At 34.2% G+C, this 15598-nt stretch overlaps 1 protein-coding gene and 1 long non-coding RNA gene across 12 annotated transcripts in view; one reads left to right on the top strand and one right to left on the bottom strand.

The window, feature by feature from the left end:
* The window catches only part of NF1 (neurofibromin 1), a 306641-nt gene that overhangs the window by 127162 nt on the left and 163881 nt on the right, over window positions 1–15598 (top strand). For 5 of the 11 annotated variants that reach the window (XM_032280962.1, XM_032280966.1, XM_032280961.1 and 2 more), the window contains exons 9-14: window positions 3406–3579; window positions 4017–4139; window positions 4397–4471; window positions 6361–6390; window positions 9511–9642; window positions 10411–10455. In XM_032280962.1, coding sequence (XP_032136853.1) covers window positions 3406–3579; window positions 4017–4139; window positions 4397–4471; window positions 6361–6390; window positions 9511–9642; window positions 10411–10455 — 579 coding nt within the window. The remainder of the gene's footprint in view (window positions 1–3405; window positions 3580–4016; window positions 4140–4396; window positions 4472–6360; window positions 6391–9510; window positions 9643–10410; window positions 10456–15598) is intronic. The other 6 variants (XM_032280970.1, XM_032280969.1, XM_032280968.1 and 3 more) reach the window with 3 other exon arrangements.
* On the bottom strand, window positions 108–14102 carry LOC116553464. The gene is made up of 3 exons (XR_004269759.1): window positions 14020–14102; window positions 998–1009; window positions 108–118 (listed from the first exon to the last, which is right to left on the bottom strand). It is a non-coding gene; the product is annotated as an uncharacterized LOC116553464 (long non-coding RNA).

The raw sequence follows: 15598 nt of genomic DNA, 5'->3' as shown, positions 1-15598 counted from the left end.
GTAATATTGTTACCTTAACGATCTAGGAACGTGGGCTATCTTTCCATTTATTTATGTTTAATTTCTTTCAGCAATGTTTTATAGTTTCTTGTTGTATATGTTTTTCACCTCCTTGATCCTAAATATTTTATTTTTGATGCTATCATAAGTGGAATTATTTTCTTAATTTCCTTTTTGTATTTTTCATTGCTAATGCATAGAAATCCAGCTGATTTTTGTGTGCTGATTTTGTATTTTATGACTTTGAATTTATTAGCTCTAACGGTTTGTTTTTGGTATGTATGTGTCATCTTTAGGGATTTCTACGTATATATCATCTGTAGGTAGACATAATTTTGCTTCTTTCTGTCCTATTTGGATGACTTTTCCATCTTTTTCTTGCCTAATTGCTCTGTCTAGAATTTCTAATACTATGGTCAAGTAGAAGTAGAAAAAGTGGGCATCCTCATCCTGTTCCTGATCTTAGAGGAAAAACTTTCAGTTTTTCACTGTTGAGTATGTCATTAGCTATTGGTTTTTAATATATGGCTTTTATGATGTTGAGGAAATTTCCTTCTACTTCTAGCTTGAGTGTTTTTTATCATGAAAGGTGTTGAACTTTGTCAAGTGGTTTTTCTCCATCGATTCAGATGATCATGTGGAGTTCCTTCTTTATTCTATTAATGTGGTGTATTACATTGATTTTTTGCTGTTGTTAAACCATCTTGTCCTCCTGGAGTAAGTTTCACATGGTGTATTATCCTTTTAATATGCTCCTGATTTTGTTGAGTTTTTCATCAATATTCCCAAAATATATTGGTCTGTGGTTTTCTTGTAGTATCTTTGTCTGGTGTTGGTATCAGGGTAATGTTGGACGCATATAACTAATAAGGAGAAGCATTCCCTTCTCTTTAATTTTTTGGAAGTGTTTGAGAAGGATTCTTCTTTAAATGTTGGGTAGAATCAACCAGTGAAAGCTATCTGGTCCTAGCCTTTTCTTTGGGAGCTTTTTGATTACTGATTTGATCTCCTTACTAGTTATAGTTCTATTTAGATTTTCTATTTCCTCATGAGTCAATGTTTGTAGAGTATGTGTTTGTAGGAATTTGTCCATTTTATCCAGGTTATCCAAATTGTTGGCATACAGTCTTACATAGTATTGTCTCATAATCCTTTTTTATTTTTGTAAAATCAGTAGTATCACCTCTTTGTTCTTTAACGTTCATTTCCTTTCTTTTGCTTCTTTCCTTTTTCCTTTTCTTTCTTTCCTTCCCCTTCCCCTTTCTTTTCTTTTCTTTTTTTTGAAATGGAGTCTTGCTCTTTCGCCCAGGCTGGAGTGCAGTGACATGATCTTGGCTCACTGCACGTCTGCCTCCTGAGTAGCTGGGACCACAGGCATGCGCCACCATGCCTATGCAATTTTTGTCCTCTTAGTAGAGATGAGCATTTCACCATGTTGGCTAAGCTAGCCTTGAACTCCTAACCTCAAGTGATTCGCCTGCCTCAGCTTCCAAAGTGCTGGGATTACCGGTGTGAGCCACACGACTGGCCATGTCACCACTTTCATATCTGATTTTAGTAATTTGGTGTTCTCTCTGTGTCTCTCTTATTTTTATTTTTTATTTTTTTGGTTAATTGATCTACCCAGAGTTTTGTCGATTTTGTCAACTTTTTCAGAGAATCAGCTTCTGGTTTTGTGATTTTTCTCCATTGTTTTTCTGTTCTCTGTCTTCACTCTAATCTTTATTATTTTCTCCTTCTGCTAGCTTTGGTGTAGTTTGCTCTTTTTCTAGTTCTTTGAGGTGTATGGTTAGGTCATAGAGTTGAGAGCTTTCTTCTTTTTTAATGTGTTTACAGCTATACATTTTTCTTTTAGACCTGTATTTACTGTATTCTATAAGTTTTAGTACTTTGTGTTTTCATTTTCATTTGTCTTAAGATGGTTTCTAATTTGTGACTTTTTTTCTTTGATCTATTGGTTAAGATTCACAAATTTTCACATATTTGTGAATTTTTTAGTTTTTCTTTTTTTGTTGTTGTTTGTTTACTTTCTTTACTGAATTGCAAGAATTTTTTAGTTTTTCATCTGCTGGTTTTTCATTTCCATCATGATCAGAAAACAAACTTTGATTTCAGTTTCTTTAAATGTATTAAGACTTATTTTGTAGCCTAACATATGGTCTGTTTTGGAGAATGTTCTATGTACACTTGAGAAGAATATATTATGCTAGTGTTAGGTGAATTTAGTTTTTGACATGTTACATTTGAGCATACGTGTAGGTAGAGATGTGAGATATTCACTTAGGAGAAAAGCCAAGGGAAGAAATTTGTTAATGAACTGTAAAGAGGAGTTGACATCACAATAGTAGATAATTTTTTTTGAGAAACAAATTTAGAGCAAGAGAACAGCCTTGAATATATTCTTACTTAAAAGGCTGGGCTGGGCGCGGTGGCTCACGCCTGTAATCCCAGCACTTTGGGAGGCCGAGGCGGGTGGATCACGAGATCAAGAGATCGAGAGCATCCCGTGGTGAAACCCCGTCTCTACTAAAAATACAAAAAATTAGCTGGGCATGGTGGCGCGTGCCTGTAGTCCCAGCTACTCGGGAGGCTGAGGCAGGAGAATTGCCTGAACCCAGGAGGCGGAGGTTGCAGTGAGCCAATATCGCACCATTGCACTCCAGCCTGGGTAGCAAGAGCGAAACTCCGTCTCAAAAAAAAAAAAAAAAAAAAATGCTGAAGGTTGAATATAGCCTGGAATGTTAGAAAAGGATGGAATACTTTATCATAGACCATAGCCAAGATAGTATAATATTTAGACTTTAAATATCAAAAAGAAGAGATGATCAGCTGAATTCAAAGTTGAAGGCTAGGCGTGGTGGCTCACGCCTGTCATCCCAGCACTTTAGGAGGCTGAGGCAGAAGATCACTTGAGCCCAGGGGCTTAAGACCAGCCTGGCCAACATGGCGAAAACCCATCTGTTCTAAAAATAGAAAAATTAGCCAGGCATGGTGATGAGCACTTGTAATCCCAGCTACTTGGGAGGCTGAGGCAGGAGAATTGACCCCAGGAGGCAGAGGTTGCAATGAGCCGAGATCATGCTTCTGCACTCCAGCCTGGACAACAGAGGAAGACTCCATCTCAAAAAGAAAAAAAAAGTTCAGAAAACAGCTGCCTTGTTTGGGAAGGACTGTTTTTTATATTCCTTTAATAATTCAATAAAGAAAGTAGAAAAAAGATGTGGTGTTTTTATTTGAGAAACATTTAAATGATGACCACTACTTAAGTTATGAAATTGAAAACCACAACTATAAATTAAGCATTCTTTATAGTATGAGTTTTAGAGGCTGTTAATTTGCTATCATATTAGGTAAATCTGGAATAGAAGAAACTTCATATATTAACACTATATTTGAATTCTGTAGAAGTTGTTTCTGGACAGTCTACGAAAAGCTCTTGCTGGCCATGGAGGAAGCAGGCAGCTGACAGAAAGTGCTGCGATTGCCTGTGTCAAACTGTGTAAAGCAAGTACTTACATCAATTGGGAAGATAACTCCGTCATTTTCCTGCTCGTTCAGTCCATGGTGGTTGATCTTAAGGTAACATGCTTATTCATTCTCTACTACAAACTTTAAGAAAATTCAATGAATTTTCTAGCGTAAGTATTATGTCAAAGATATGCTAACATTAAAGTTCTGATTCTTCTTCGATAAGTTCATAGGACTTACTTTTGTTGTTAATATGTTCAGCCTAAATGGACTGCGAATATGAAGAAAACACCGTTTTCTCAAATAAGCATAAATAAATGGACTTGGGTTTAAAATAATGTGGCAATTAGGGCCTGAAAGGAACCTATATATGGTAAAGAAAGAATTGTATTAGACTGAAGAACCACAGTATTGATGCTTTGTGCTTTTTCTGGCAGCTGAATTTTACTGCCATCTGTGTGGATAATGTGTTGATGTTATTACATATTAGTAAAAGAAATACTGCATGGGTATTTAAAGGCTTTTGTTTTCTGTTGGGGTTTTTATAGAACCTGCTTTTTAATCCAAGTAAGCCATTCTCAAGAGGCAGTCAGCCTGCAGATGTGGATCTAATGATTGACTGCCTTGTTTCTTGCTTTCGTATAAGCCCTCACAACAACCAACACTTTAAGGTGAGAGCACTGGTTTTTATCTAACTAGGTTTACTGATGCTATTATCTTTTATAAATGAAAAGTCTAGAGAGATAAGTAGGTTCACCTTTATCAGTATTTCTCACTATTATGGATTAATTAATGTTCAAGACCTTGAAAACTTAGTGTTTTTTAAAAACTTTCTGCTTCCTGTTCTTTTTGTCTTCATTTGTATTACTGAATATTTTTCTCATAGAAATACTCTGCTTTTTTTTTTTTTTTTTTTCTTTTTCTATAGATCTGCCTGGCTCAGAATTCACCTTCTACATTTCACTATGTGCTGGTAAATTCACTCCATCGAATCATCACCAATGTAAGTCCAAAAGGTATTGCTCAATCACTAAACAAACTTTTTTCTTTCTTTTCTTTGCCAATTTCTTTTTAAGAAATGCACTCTGGGTTTTCAAAAAGGTTCTGAATTTAGATGTATGGAGTAGGAAAATTGTTCCACGGTGATTATATTTGGTAATTGACAAATATTTGTATTTTTCATATTAAGTCTTGGCCCAAGGGACCATATTAAGGAATATGGAGTTAATAAGATGCTTCGGAAAGATTAAATCTAAAACATTTTATTCAGATCATAAGCCCTTGAGGAAAATGCCACTGAAAATATAATTTAAAATTTTCATCCTAAAGCTTTTCAAACATAATATTTGAATACTCTTAGCCCTTTTACAGCATTCAATACATTGGCTTGCCACCTTACCATTTAAGTTAAAAGTAATAGTATTTATGTTGTAGTCCAGTATAGCACATTGACAAAATGGTGGGACTGTATTTGATAGTACTTTAAAATATTTTGATCTTTAATTCATTCATAGTGTACAATTTCATTTTTCTTAAAATAAAATATTTATATACTTTAAAAGAGGTATCTACAAGATATAAAAGCATAACAGACAAAATAAGTGAAATCATTAAAAGGTACTTGGGATATCCTTCAGCTCTGATGTGGAGACATTAAATAGAAAGACAGCAAAACTTTATCAAATTTGGACTGTGAATTTTTTTTTTTTTTTTTTTTTAAGACAGAGTCTTGCTCTGTTGCCCAGGCTGGAGTGTAGTGGTGTGATCTTGACTCACTGCAACTTTCACCTCCCGGGTTCAAGCAATTCTTTTGCCTCAGCCTCCCGAGTAGCTGGGATTACAGGCTTATGCCACCACGTCTGGCTAATTTTTGTATTTTTAGTAGAGACAGGGTTTTACCATGTTGGCCAGGCTGGTCTTGAACTCCTGATCTCAAATGATCTGCCCTCCTCGGCTGTGGATTTTTAAAATTCTGTTCTTGTAATTATGAACAACCCTATTTTGAAAGTTCTCAGGTGTTATTTTCCATTGTTCCATTTTTATCAAATGATAGATATTCACACTTATGTCTAAATTGGTCAACATTTTCCTTCCTTAAAAGGGGCTTTAATCATTGATAACGTGGTATATTTGTCCTGTTTATAATCAAATTCCATTTTAAGACTGTGCCTCTGGTGAGTTGAAAATAACCCCTCACCCTCATTTGCCCTGGTTGTTGTGTTTATTTAAAATAAATGTTGCATTCCTGCAGGGGAAAATTAGCTATTAATAAAGCTATTTGGTGACACATTTAATTTTTCTCAGCAGGTGTTTAGTGAGCATTTTGGGAGGACAGTCCTTTGTAGTGCAGGATGCCTTGCGCTTTGCAGGACCTTTAACATCTCATTAAGTGCCAGTTGTGCTGCATCTCCCCCATCCCTAGTCATTATGAATAACTAAACATGCCTAAGGGAACAATACCTCCTCCCTTAGTTGAGTATCACTGAGTTAAATTGCAGGTAGAAGTAACATTGAATATGCTTTGTTCCAAAAGGGAAAGTTTAATGAAGATTGTAAATAACAAATGTTTGTATTAAAAACTTAAAAAAAAAAATTACTGTACTTTTGTCAGCATAATGAGCCAGGGCATTGTACTTTCAAGGTTTACTTTCAAGGCCATTAAAAAAAAAAAAAAAAAAAGATGATTTTCCCTCTCAAGTTTATGTGTAATTCAGAAATAAGACATTGTTTTTTTTCCCCTGTGGCTTATAACACTTAAAGTATTCAAAGAGTGGATAGCTTTACATAAATGCTTAAAATTTGTATATAATAAACCCAAATATATACTTTTTTGATACTTTGTGGCTAGTTACTTTAATTTTGAAATATTTTTGTCTACAATTGACTATATAGAGCACTTTCAAGCATGGACTTGGCACTGCTGTAAGTGGCTGAGCTGCTCCTTTCTGGGTTCCAAGCATGCCTGGAGTGGTGCTTCATGCATGCCTCAATGTACTTGGTGAAACTGGCTGTGCATCCTCTTCTATTATAATGAGCGCTGCATGTGTGGAGGGTGGAGTGTGTCTGTATCAGAGGTCAAGTCATATGAAAATCTGTTTTATAAAGAAGAACATGACATTGAATAATTTTGAAATATTAAGTATCAGTAACTTTTCAATGAGATAACTTGAAAAGGCATGTAAATATTAGTTAAAAGTATCTTTTTAAATTATGCCTTGGGTAGTGATACTTTATTATTATAGATCGTGTGGTAAATTGTTTCATGTTAGGATATTTTCCCCGTTGTTTGAGGCTAATCGCTATTGAATCTGAAGTACTTTTTGATTGAAAAGGACTATTTATAAAGTAAAAATGCAAATTTATGAGATTGACTATTTTAGAGTTTCATTGAAGACATTTATTATGGAAATATTTTATGTCTTGAAAAATCACATGAAATTGTTCTTAGATATTTGGACTTATGATCTTAAATTCATTCATAGTGTAAAATTTCTTTTCTAATGATTCTTGGTTCAATGTACCTCATAAGTTCTCTTCTCCCATGATTCTTTAGCCAGTCCACACATTTTTAAAGTATCACATTCTCAAATAAGATAAAAGTTTTGCTGATGTGTATTGAAGGTTTATGTAAAAGTAGTAAGGTGTTTGGAGTTTTCGTTTTGTGAAACATACTCATACTCAGTTCATAAGTACTGAATTTAGATCTAAAATATTCTAGTATTTCTTCTTAGAAAATCTTAAAGTATATCCACTACTTGAATCTTACTATAATGGAAGTTTCTAGCAGTTGCTAAAATAGTAGTTGTACTGTCATGTTTATTATGTGCCATAAGAGATGAATTATCGTTGTAAGATTTATGTTATAGCCTTCCTTTAGGTTAAATTAGATATGTAATTGGAAAATTTAATAAGTAATATACAAACATATGAACCAGTTATCTTAGCCATCACTGGTACATGCTATAGCTGGTATGGTACTTTATTTCTGGTTTTTCCTTATGGAAATTTATTGTAGTTTGAATAAATAGTTCACATACTAAAAATGAGGTGATCTCTTTCTCCTGAGAGGTTGTAGTTGAAAGGAATTATTTCCAAGGCATTTGAAAATTATTTAAATCTCTCGAGTTGCCACATAATTTGCTCATATTATGTAACTGTTGCCATTTGGCTATAAATTTGGTATTTTCAAGGAAAAAAAAGAGTAAGTCTTACTGACTGGTTTTCAAGAAGGACACGTTTAGTAGCTGCTCAAAATACTAAAATTTTTTGCCAACCACATGATGTTTAGTTTTTCATGCTTATTTTATTTTGAAAATATATCTTTTATTTTAAAATGAATATATTATGAAAAATGAAAACTATGAAAATTACTAAATCTTAAGCCTAAAGTTATTTTATATGGTACACCTGATACCACAATACAGTTTCAAAAGCTATAAAAAAAAAAATGACAGTAATTTGAATAGAATGTTATATGGGATCCTACCTTAGTTCATCAGTTTCTGACAAGATCTTATGAGATGTATTGGGTGAGGAAGACCCTTCACTCAGTGTACTTTGTCATTATTCAGCTTTTTGTTACTTTAGACTGATTAACACAAGCTATATAACTTAAGTTATAAGGAAACTTATACTATAAGTTAAGGAACTTAAGTATAAGGAAATCAAGTTGCATTGGTTGCTTTGGGCAAGTCAGATGGTCAAAATTGCCGAGAGTTGGAGGAATCCATTATACTAACAGACTCATAATTGATCATTTGTAGGAACTAGATTATATAAAGTAGGAGTTGAGGGAAAAGTGTAAACAACCATACTGTCCCAGAAAAGCATTTCTTCCCTCCGAGCTTGGGGCTGCTTCCTGAATGGAACTCCAGTTCAGTATTCAAAATGTGTAGCATAAGTTGGTTTTATATTTTACTATCCAGTGAAAAGGATTTGTAATCCACAGTTTACGTTAAGGTAATATATCTTGATGCTACTCAAAATATTCTGAGAATTTCAAGTGAAGAAATTAAAATGTTGAGACTTAGCTTAGTTTTGAATAAGAAAAAAACCTGGGAATGAGATGTGAGGTTATTAAATCTCTCTTATCTATAATTTGAATGTATTATTCTTCCAGATATTTCTTATAAACATCTGGAGTATTATCAATTAGAAGCCTATATTTTAGGTCATTTCATGCATATTCTTCATATGTAGTGAAAATTCATCTAGTCATTTTTGTATTAAATGATTGACTTTATAAAATAGTGATTTTCATAATTGCCATTTTTAAATAATATATCAGGTCATTCATTTTAAAGTTAAAAGATACACTTTCAAATAAACTAGGCACTAAAAACTAGACATCAAAGCTAAACAGGTTAAATTGAAATAGAAAATACATAAAGTAATTAAAAAAATATATTAAGCTAGGATCAGTTTGTCTTTGTTTATGGTGATTGTTAGTCTCCCATGTATCATGTCATCATTGCATATCAATTTAAGGTTATAGGTTTACTTGATAATAGCTTTATTTCATTTACTAATTTCATGTTGTAATTATCATTGTTGTCTGTAAACATACAAGTAATGGTTTTCCACATATCCTTTCAATACTGTGTTGAACCACTAATCACTTTTAAAGCTTTGATAATACCATTCTTACCCGGGAAAACATATGACATGTATGCATGTGTTTCAGAAACTGTAAAACATTAAGCTTAAAAAAACAAAAGAAAAATATTGGCTACACATTAGCTCTCTGAACACTGTTTTTCAAATTCACTGGCTTATCATTGAGAAAAGATAGTCTCATATGCACATGCTCATGAAGTGGGCAATTTGTCTCATGCTCATTATTATGTTTTATAATATAATGTGTATGATTTAGTGTTTGAATTAAAGACATTGTTTGAAGATTTTGGAAATCATGGTGTGTGTTTGCATGGTCTTAGAAATTTTCCGACAAAAGGATAAAACTTAAAACTACAGTGATAACCAGAACATACAACTCATGTAATTTTGTACTTTTTCTTTCTTATGGTCTTTGTTTTTCTGTAGTCGGCATTGGATTGGTGGCCTAAGATTGATGCTGTGTATTGTCACTCAGTCGAACTTCGAAATATGTTTGGTGAAACACTTCATAAAGCAGTGCAAGGTTGCGGAGCACACCCAGCAATACGAATGGCACCGGTAAGATAAATCACGAGTTTTGAATCTCACCTCCTTTCTATTGCGTTTTTAGTGCCTTTATCCCATTCCTGCTGCTTTGATTATTTTAGAGAATTGAATGGGTCCTTCATTTTCTATAAATGTTGTGGTATGTTGTATATAGCAATATTGTTGAATACTAGTTAATAATGTTTGTTTTCCACTGTTTCCATGAGTTGAACTTACTTTTCTTAAATTTTCTCACAAAACACTGAAAGTCTTAATGAATGCCCCCTTTTTTTCTCTTTTTAAAGTCTTGTTTCTCTTTAACTTTTGAATGAAAAAATTTTGATTAGCTTTTCACCTTTTGGGGATGAGTAAGGGAAGCTGACTCCTGGGTTAGAGTGAATGTTCCTGCAAATGCACATTTTAGCTCATTGGATCCTATTACACTTAGAAAATGAATAAAATTTGGAGCTTTCATATTTAAAATAAAAATATTTTATATTTCAGCAAATATGCTTTGATCCTTTAAAAATGATAGGCACTTCGATGTTGACATTTGACTATAAACCAAATAAAAAAGACTTAAAATTGGGTATTCCCACAGATTATTGCTCTTAATATGAAATATAAAAACTCTTATGGAATCAATTTAAAAAGGTAATTATAAAAGATTGTGGAAGTCATTCTTGATGTTTATGTATAGCAAGAGTATTATACATGGCAACTCTTGACATTGATTGGTGGTGCTTTGTCTTCTGCTTCTTATTTTCTATTCTTATTGGCTGCTGTCGCTCACATGATCAGATGCCAACCAGTCACTGTTTTGCATGGCAGTGGGCTTCTGTGGCTGTAAGTATGACCCATTGTAACTACCTCAGAAAAGTCCTTGGTTTCTTTGACTTTTCTGTGTATAGTTACTATTATAGTCACATCTTGTCATTTCAAATGAAAATGTAGCATGTCTTCACCTGTTGGTTTTATCTAGTAAATTAGTCATTTCACTTTAGGAGATAATTTAAACAGCTTCCTCCCTGGCATGCTTCTCTTTTTCCAAGTCCCCTTAGCCAAGGAAATATTTTGGTTTTATACAGTTGTGGTTCACTCTTATCCAGTTGTCAGTAATTATTTCTGAGGATTGTTTATCTTAAATGTTCAAATGGAGAAGTTTTTTATGCCATATATTTTGAGATGATTGAGCCTAAAAAATACAGACAAAAGATCATGGCAATGATGTTTTCTTAAGTAAACTTTAAAATGCAAGGTTACCTTTTAGTTGACTTTTTGTAATGCCAAGTACTTCATTTTTTTTTTTTAAGTTAAAAAATTTTCAGTACAGGTATAATTGGAGGTAAGCATGAATAATAGCTACTTAAATGTTATTTAACAAGGCATTTTAAAAAATCTTTAAAAACTACTTGAAATAAGTTGTTTAAAAGTTATTTATTGACCTGTTTATTCCAGAGATCTTCTGGGAAATTAGAAGTTTATTTGACTTTTTAAGTTTACTATCTTTACTGGTAGAAAATGAATGGCCTCCAAAAATAGGGCTTGATGGGAGGTTAATATTTACTTCCTATTTAACGTCATTATCTACTTCACCGGCTGCCCATAATTTTCTGTGCATGAGGACTAAAAGAAAATGAAACAAAATGATTCTTTTGAACAAAGATAAAATTTGATTGGTAATCTGAATACATTCTTTACATTTAGAAGTTATTTTACTTCTTAGCCCTAGTTACATGCTGATTCTTAGAGCTACGTATTATTTTACTGATCATTATTTTAAAAACCATAACTAGAGAGCATTTCTTCTTTTGGCCCAAGGGCCCCTATAGTAAGAATTTAGTTTTTATTTATAATTATTTTCTGAAAATATCAATATACATTTAATTTTCAAAATCATTCTTAAGCTGTTTATATTTTTGAAATTTTATATGTATGTATATTTGTACATAATGACTAAAAGACAGCTTCTGGGCTGATACTTCCATGAGATACAATAAATAGCAAATTTAATATGAATCAAATTTTTGGAATAAGAAAATTTTAGATTTTGGATGGCTGTTAGGGTAAATCTCATCCCTCATAAACTTAGTTAACAGATAACCAGTATGGAAGTATTGACCTTCTTCTGTTTGCCAGGCAAAAATGCTAATGCCAGAGAAGCATGATGAACTAAACAAATACAACACTTTCTCTCACAGAGATTCCAAGGAAACGGCTTGTAGCTTTTGCTTGAAAATGCCTAATGAAGAACTCATACTGGGCATGGTGGCTAACGCCTATAATCCCAACACTTTGGGAGGCATTTATTTTCAAGGCGTTTGAAAATTATTTAAATCTCTTGAGGAATTGCTATGCAATTTGTTCATTTTATGTAACTGTTGCCATTTGGCTATAAACTTGATATTTCCAAGGAATAAAAGTAAGTCTACTTTAATTGACTGGTTTTCGGGAAAGACACATTTATTAACTGTGGAAGAACACATTTAGATCACCTGAGGTCAGGAGTTCGAGACCAGCCTGGCTAACATGGCAAAACCCTATCTCTACTAAAAATACAAAAATCAGCCAGGCATGGTGGTGTGTGCCTGTAATCCCAGCTGCTTGGGAAGCTGAGGCAGGAGAACCGCTTGAACCCTGAGGTAGAGGTTGCAGTGAGCCAAGATTGCACCATTGTTCCATTCTGGGCAACAAGCGAGAGTCTGTTTCAAAAAAAAAAAAAAAGAAAGAAAGAACTCACTACATGTGGCATGGAGTCTGGCAACACAAGCAAATCTGTAATAAATACCTAACACCAGAGTTTCTCGCTATTGGCACTATTAACATTTTGGACTGGGTAACTTTGTTATAGGGGGCTGTACTGTGCATTCTGGAGTATTTAGTAGCATCTCTGGCCTCTACCCACTAGATGCCAATATTCCCCTTACTCCCTAACCCCTTCCAGTCATGAAAACCAAACATCCCTCTGAATATTTCCAGATGTCCCCTGGGGGACAAAAGTAACCCCCCAGTTGAGAACCACTGTATTACAGCATATGTTCAGTGGGCTGTGCCTCATTTGTATTGCCTCAAATGATTTGGGACCCCGATAAACCTGAGCCATTAGCTTGCTTCAGAAGTAGCAATCAAGGAGTTCAATTTGCAAAACAGTGAAAGTAAAATAATGTCTGCTTCAGCGCTTTACAAACACTTTGTATTTTGGAGAGACAAGTTACTTGTTGGAAGGAGCTATTTGAAAATTTTCTCTTCAATCATGGTAGAATCATGTCTCTGTCACTTCCAGCCATCATTGATTCTCTTTCTTTTGGAGTTCTATAGAATACTTCCGATTCTTCCACAAGGCAGCCCTGCAGATATTTCATTAAGAATCCTTAATCAGAATTCTATTCTGTACTCTTCATAGAATTCTTTTTATTTTTATGTAGTTTTGGCATTGGAAGAGATTTTATTCTTTTAGCTCCTTTTTTCCCCCCTTGAGACAGAGTCCTACTCTGTCACCCAGGATGGAGTGCAGTGATGCGATTTCGGCTCACTCCAACCTCCACCTCCTAGGTTCATGTGATTCCCCTGCCTTAGCCTCCTGAGTAGCGGGGATTACAGGTGCCTGTCATCATACCCGGCTAATTTTGCATTTTTGGTAGAGACAGGATTTCACCATTTTGGGCAGACTGCTCTTGAACTCTGACCTCAAGTGATTCACCTGCCTTGATCTCCCAAAGTGCTGGGATTACAGGCATGAGCCACCACACCCAGCCTCTTTTAGCTCTCTTTAACAGTGTATATGTTTGTTAGGTCTGTTTTTATAGCTAAGGAAACTGAAGCTTAAATAAAGTTATATTAATAACAGATAGTTACATGGTTAATGAATAGTCAACCAGAGTTAGTTCTGAGGTTTCTTGACATTCAGTTCAGTGTCTCATCAGGTTCTTTAGTGTCCTTCACTAGCAAGTTAGCTTGATGAAAGCAGGAGCTTTGGCTTATTCAACACTGAATCCCTGGCTTTTGAACAATGCCTGGTACATACTGGGCATTTAGTACATATTTGCAGAATGAATGAAGGAATGAATTTCTTATTTGATCTGGTTTCAAAACCCTCTTCCATGCCAGGCACGGTGGCTCATGCCTATAATACCAGCACTTTGGGAGTCCGGGGCCGGCAGATCACTTGAAACCAGGAGTTTGAGACCTCCCTGGTCAACATGGTGAAACCCCTTCTCGACTAAAAATACAAAAAAATTAGCCAGGCGTGGTGGCAGGTGCCTGTAGTTCTAGCTACTCAGGAGGCTGAGGCAGGATCCCTTGAACCCGGGAGGTGGAGGTTGCAGTGAGCCAAGATCATGTCACTGTACTCCAGCCTGGGCAACAGAGCAAGACTCTGTCTCAAAAAAACAAAAACAAAAAACCAAAAACTCTCCTTGATCTGATTTGCTTCTCTTCTGGAAGGGCCAACCTAACAAAAATTTTTAAAATTAAAATGCCATGTTAAGATCTGATGTTAGTATTAAACCGTTGTGTTTGTATACCCTGTTTCTATTAATATAATCTAAGATAGTATTATTTTATATTGACTTTTTAGTTATTTAATCTCTTTGGCTATTTTTATATGAATGTCGAGCCATAGCTTCTCCTCCACTGTACTTTTTTAGTATTTTTAAAATATTTGAAATGTTTGTCTTAGCACTAATTTTACTCTTTGACAACTAACATCTCCTGCTTTCATAAATTTCAAAACTGCCAATAACAGAATTGTATGAATTTTCACAAATACATATTATTTCTCAACATTTTTTATCTTAAATGGCATGTTGGCTCAGATCTTTCTTACATGCCTGTAATTCAGTCACATGGTCTAAATTAACAAATGGTTTGGGTCTTTAATAGATACCTGAAGACTCTGGTTCATGAATTTCTTCCCAGACATGACTACCTTTCATCTTTGGCCAGATCGCATGTACGAGCTTGTATTCCTACTATACGTACTGCAACATTGAAGATCAACTAATGAATGAATGATTTTTTCTTACATTTCTAATTAAGAAATTTGTTTACATTTCTTCTTTAGCATGTTGTTCCTGACTTTATGTAACCCACTAAAATTAAAAGGTATTTGACATGAATTAAATTTGTTGGAATTTCTGAAGTCATGCATTTCATATTAGACTGCATGTTGGAACAGAATTTACATGCTGCTACCTGGGATTAAGAGGTGACATAATTAATATAGTCATACATCACTTAATGACAGGGACATGAAATGAGTGCAACCTTAGTGATTCAGTCATTGTACAAACATCATAGAGTCTACTTACAGAACCTAGATGGTTATATAGCCTTCAGCATACCTAGGATATTTGGTCTAGCCTATTGCTTCCGGGCTGCAAATACGTATAGCATGTTACTGTACTGAATACTATGGGCAGTTGTAGCACAATGGTATCTGTTTATTCAAACAGAAAAGTTGCAGTAACAATACAGCATACAAGAAAAAAAAATGTATAGGGCAATTAACATGAATGGAGTTTGCAAGACTGGAAGTTGCTCTGGGTGAGTCATTGAGTGAGTGTTGAGGGAATGTAAGGCCTAGGACATTACTGTACACTACTGTACACTTAAAAGTTTTTTTATTTCATTTACTTTTAATACTTTTTTGCTTTTTTCTTATACTCAGGATCTGTACTGTAGACTTCATAATCACTGTATACTTAAGCTACACCAAATTTATAAAAATTATTTGTTTCTTTGATGCTAATTTTGCTGTAGCTTTTAAAATTTGTGAACTTTTAAATTTTTTAACTTTTTGACCCTTGTAATAACACTTAAAACACATTGTACAGCTAGCTGTATAAAAATATTTTTCTTTATATCCTGTAAGTTTTTTCTATTTGAAGAATGTTCTATTTTAATTTTAATTTTGAAAATCTTGTTAAGAACTGAGATACAAACATACACCTTAGCCTAGGCCTACATGGGGTCAAGATCATCAGTGTTA

This window comes from Sapajus apella, unplaced genomic scaffold, assembly GCF_009761245.1.
Source record: "Sapajus apella isolate SASKATOON/1434 unplaced genomic scaffold, GSC_monkey_1.0 scaffold12, whole genome shotgun sequence".
Lineage (NCBI taxonomy): Eukaryota > Metazoa > Chordata > Mammalia > Primates > Cebidae > Sapajus > Sapajus apella.
The sequence above is the reverse complement of the archived record's forward strand: the minus strand, read 5'-3'. Positions and strand labels throughout refer to the sequence as shown.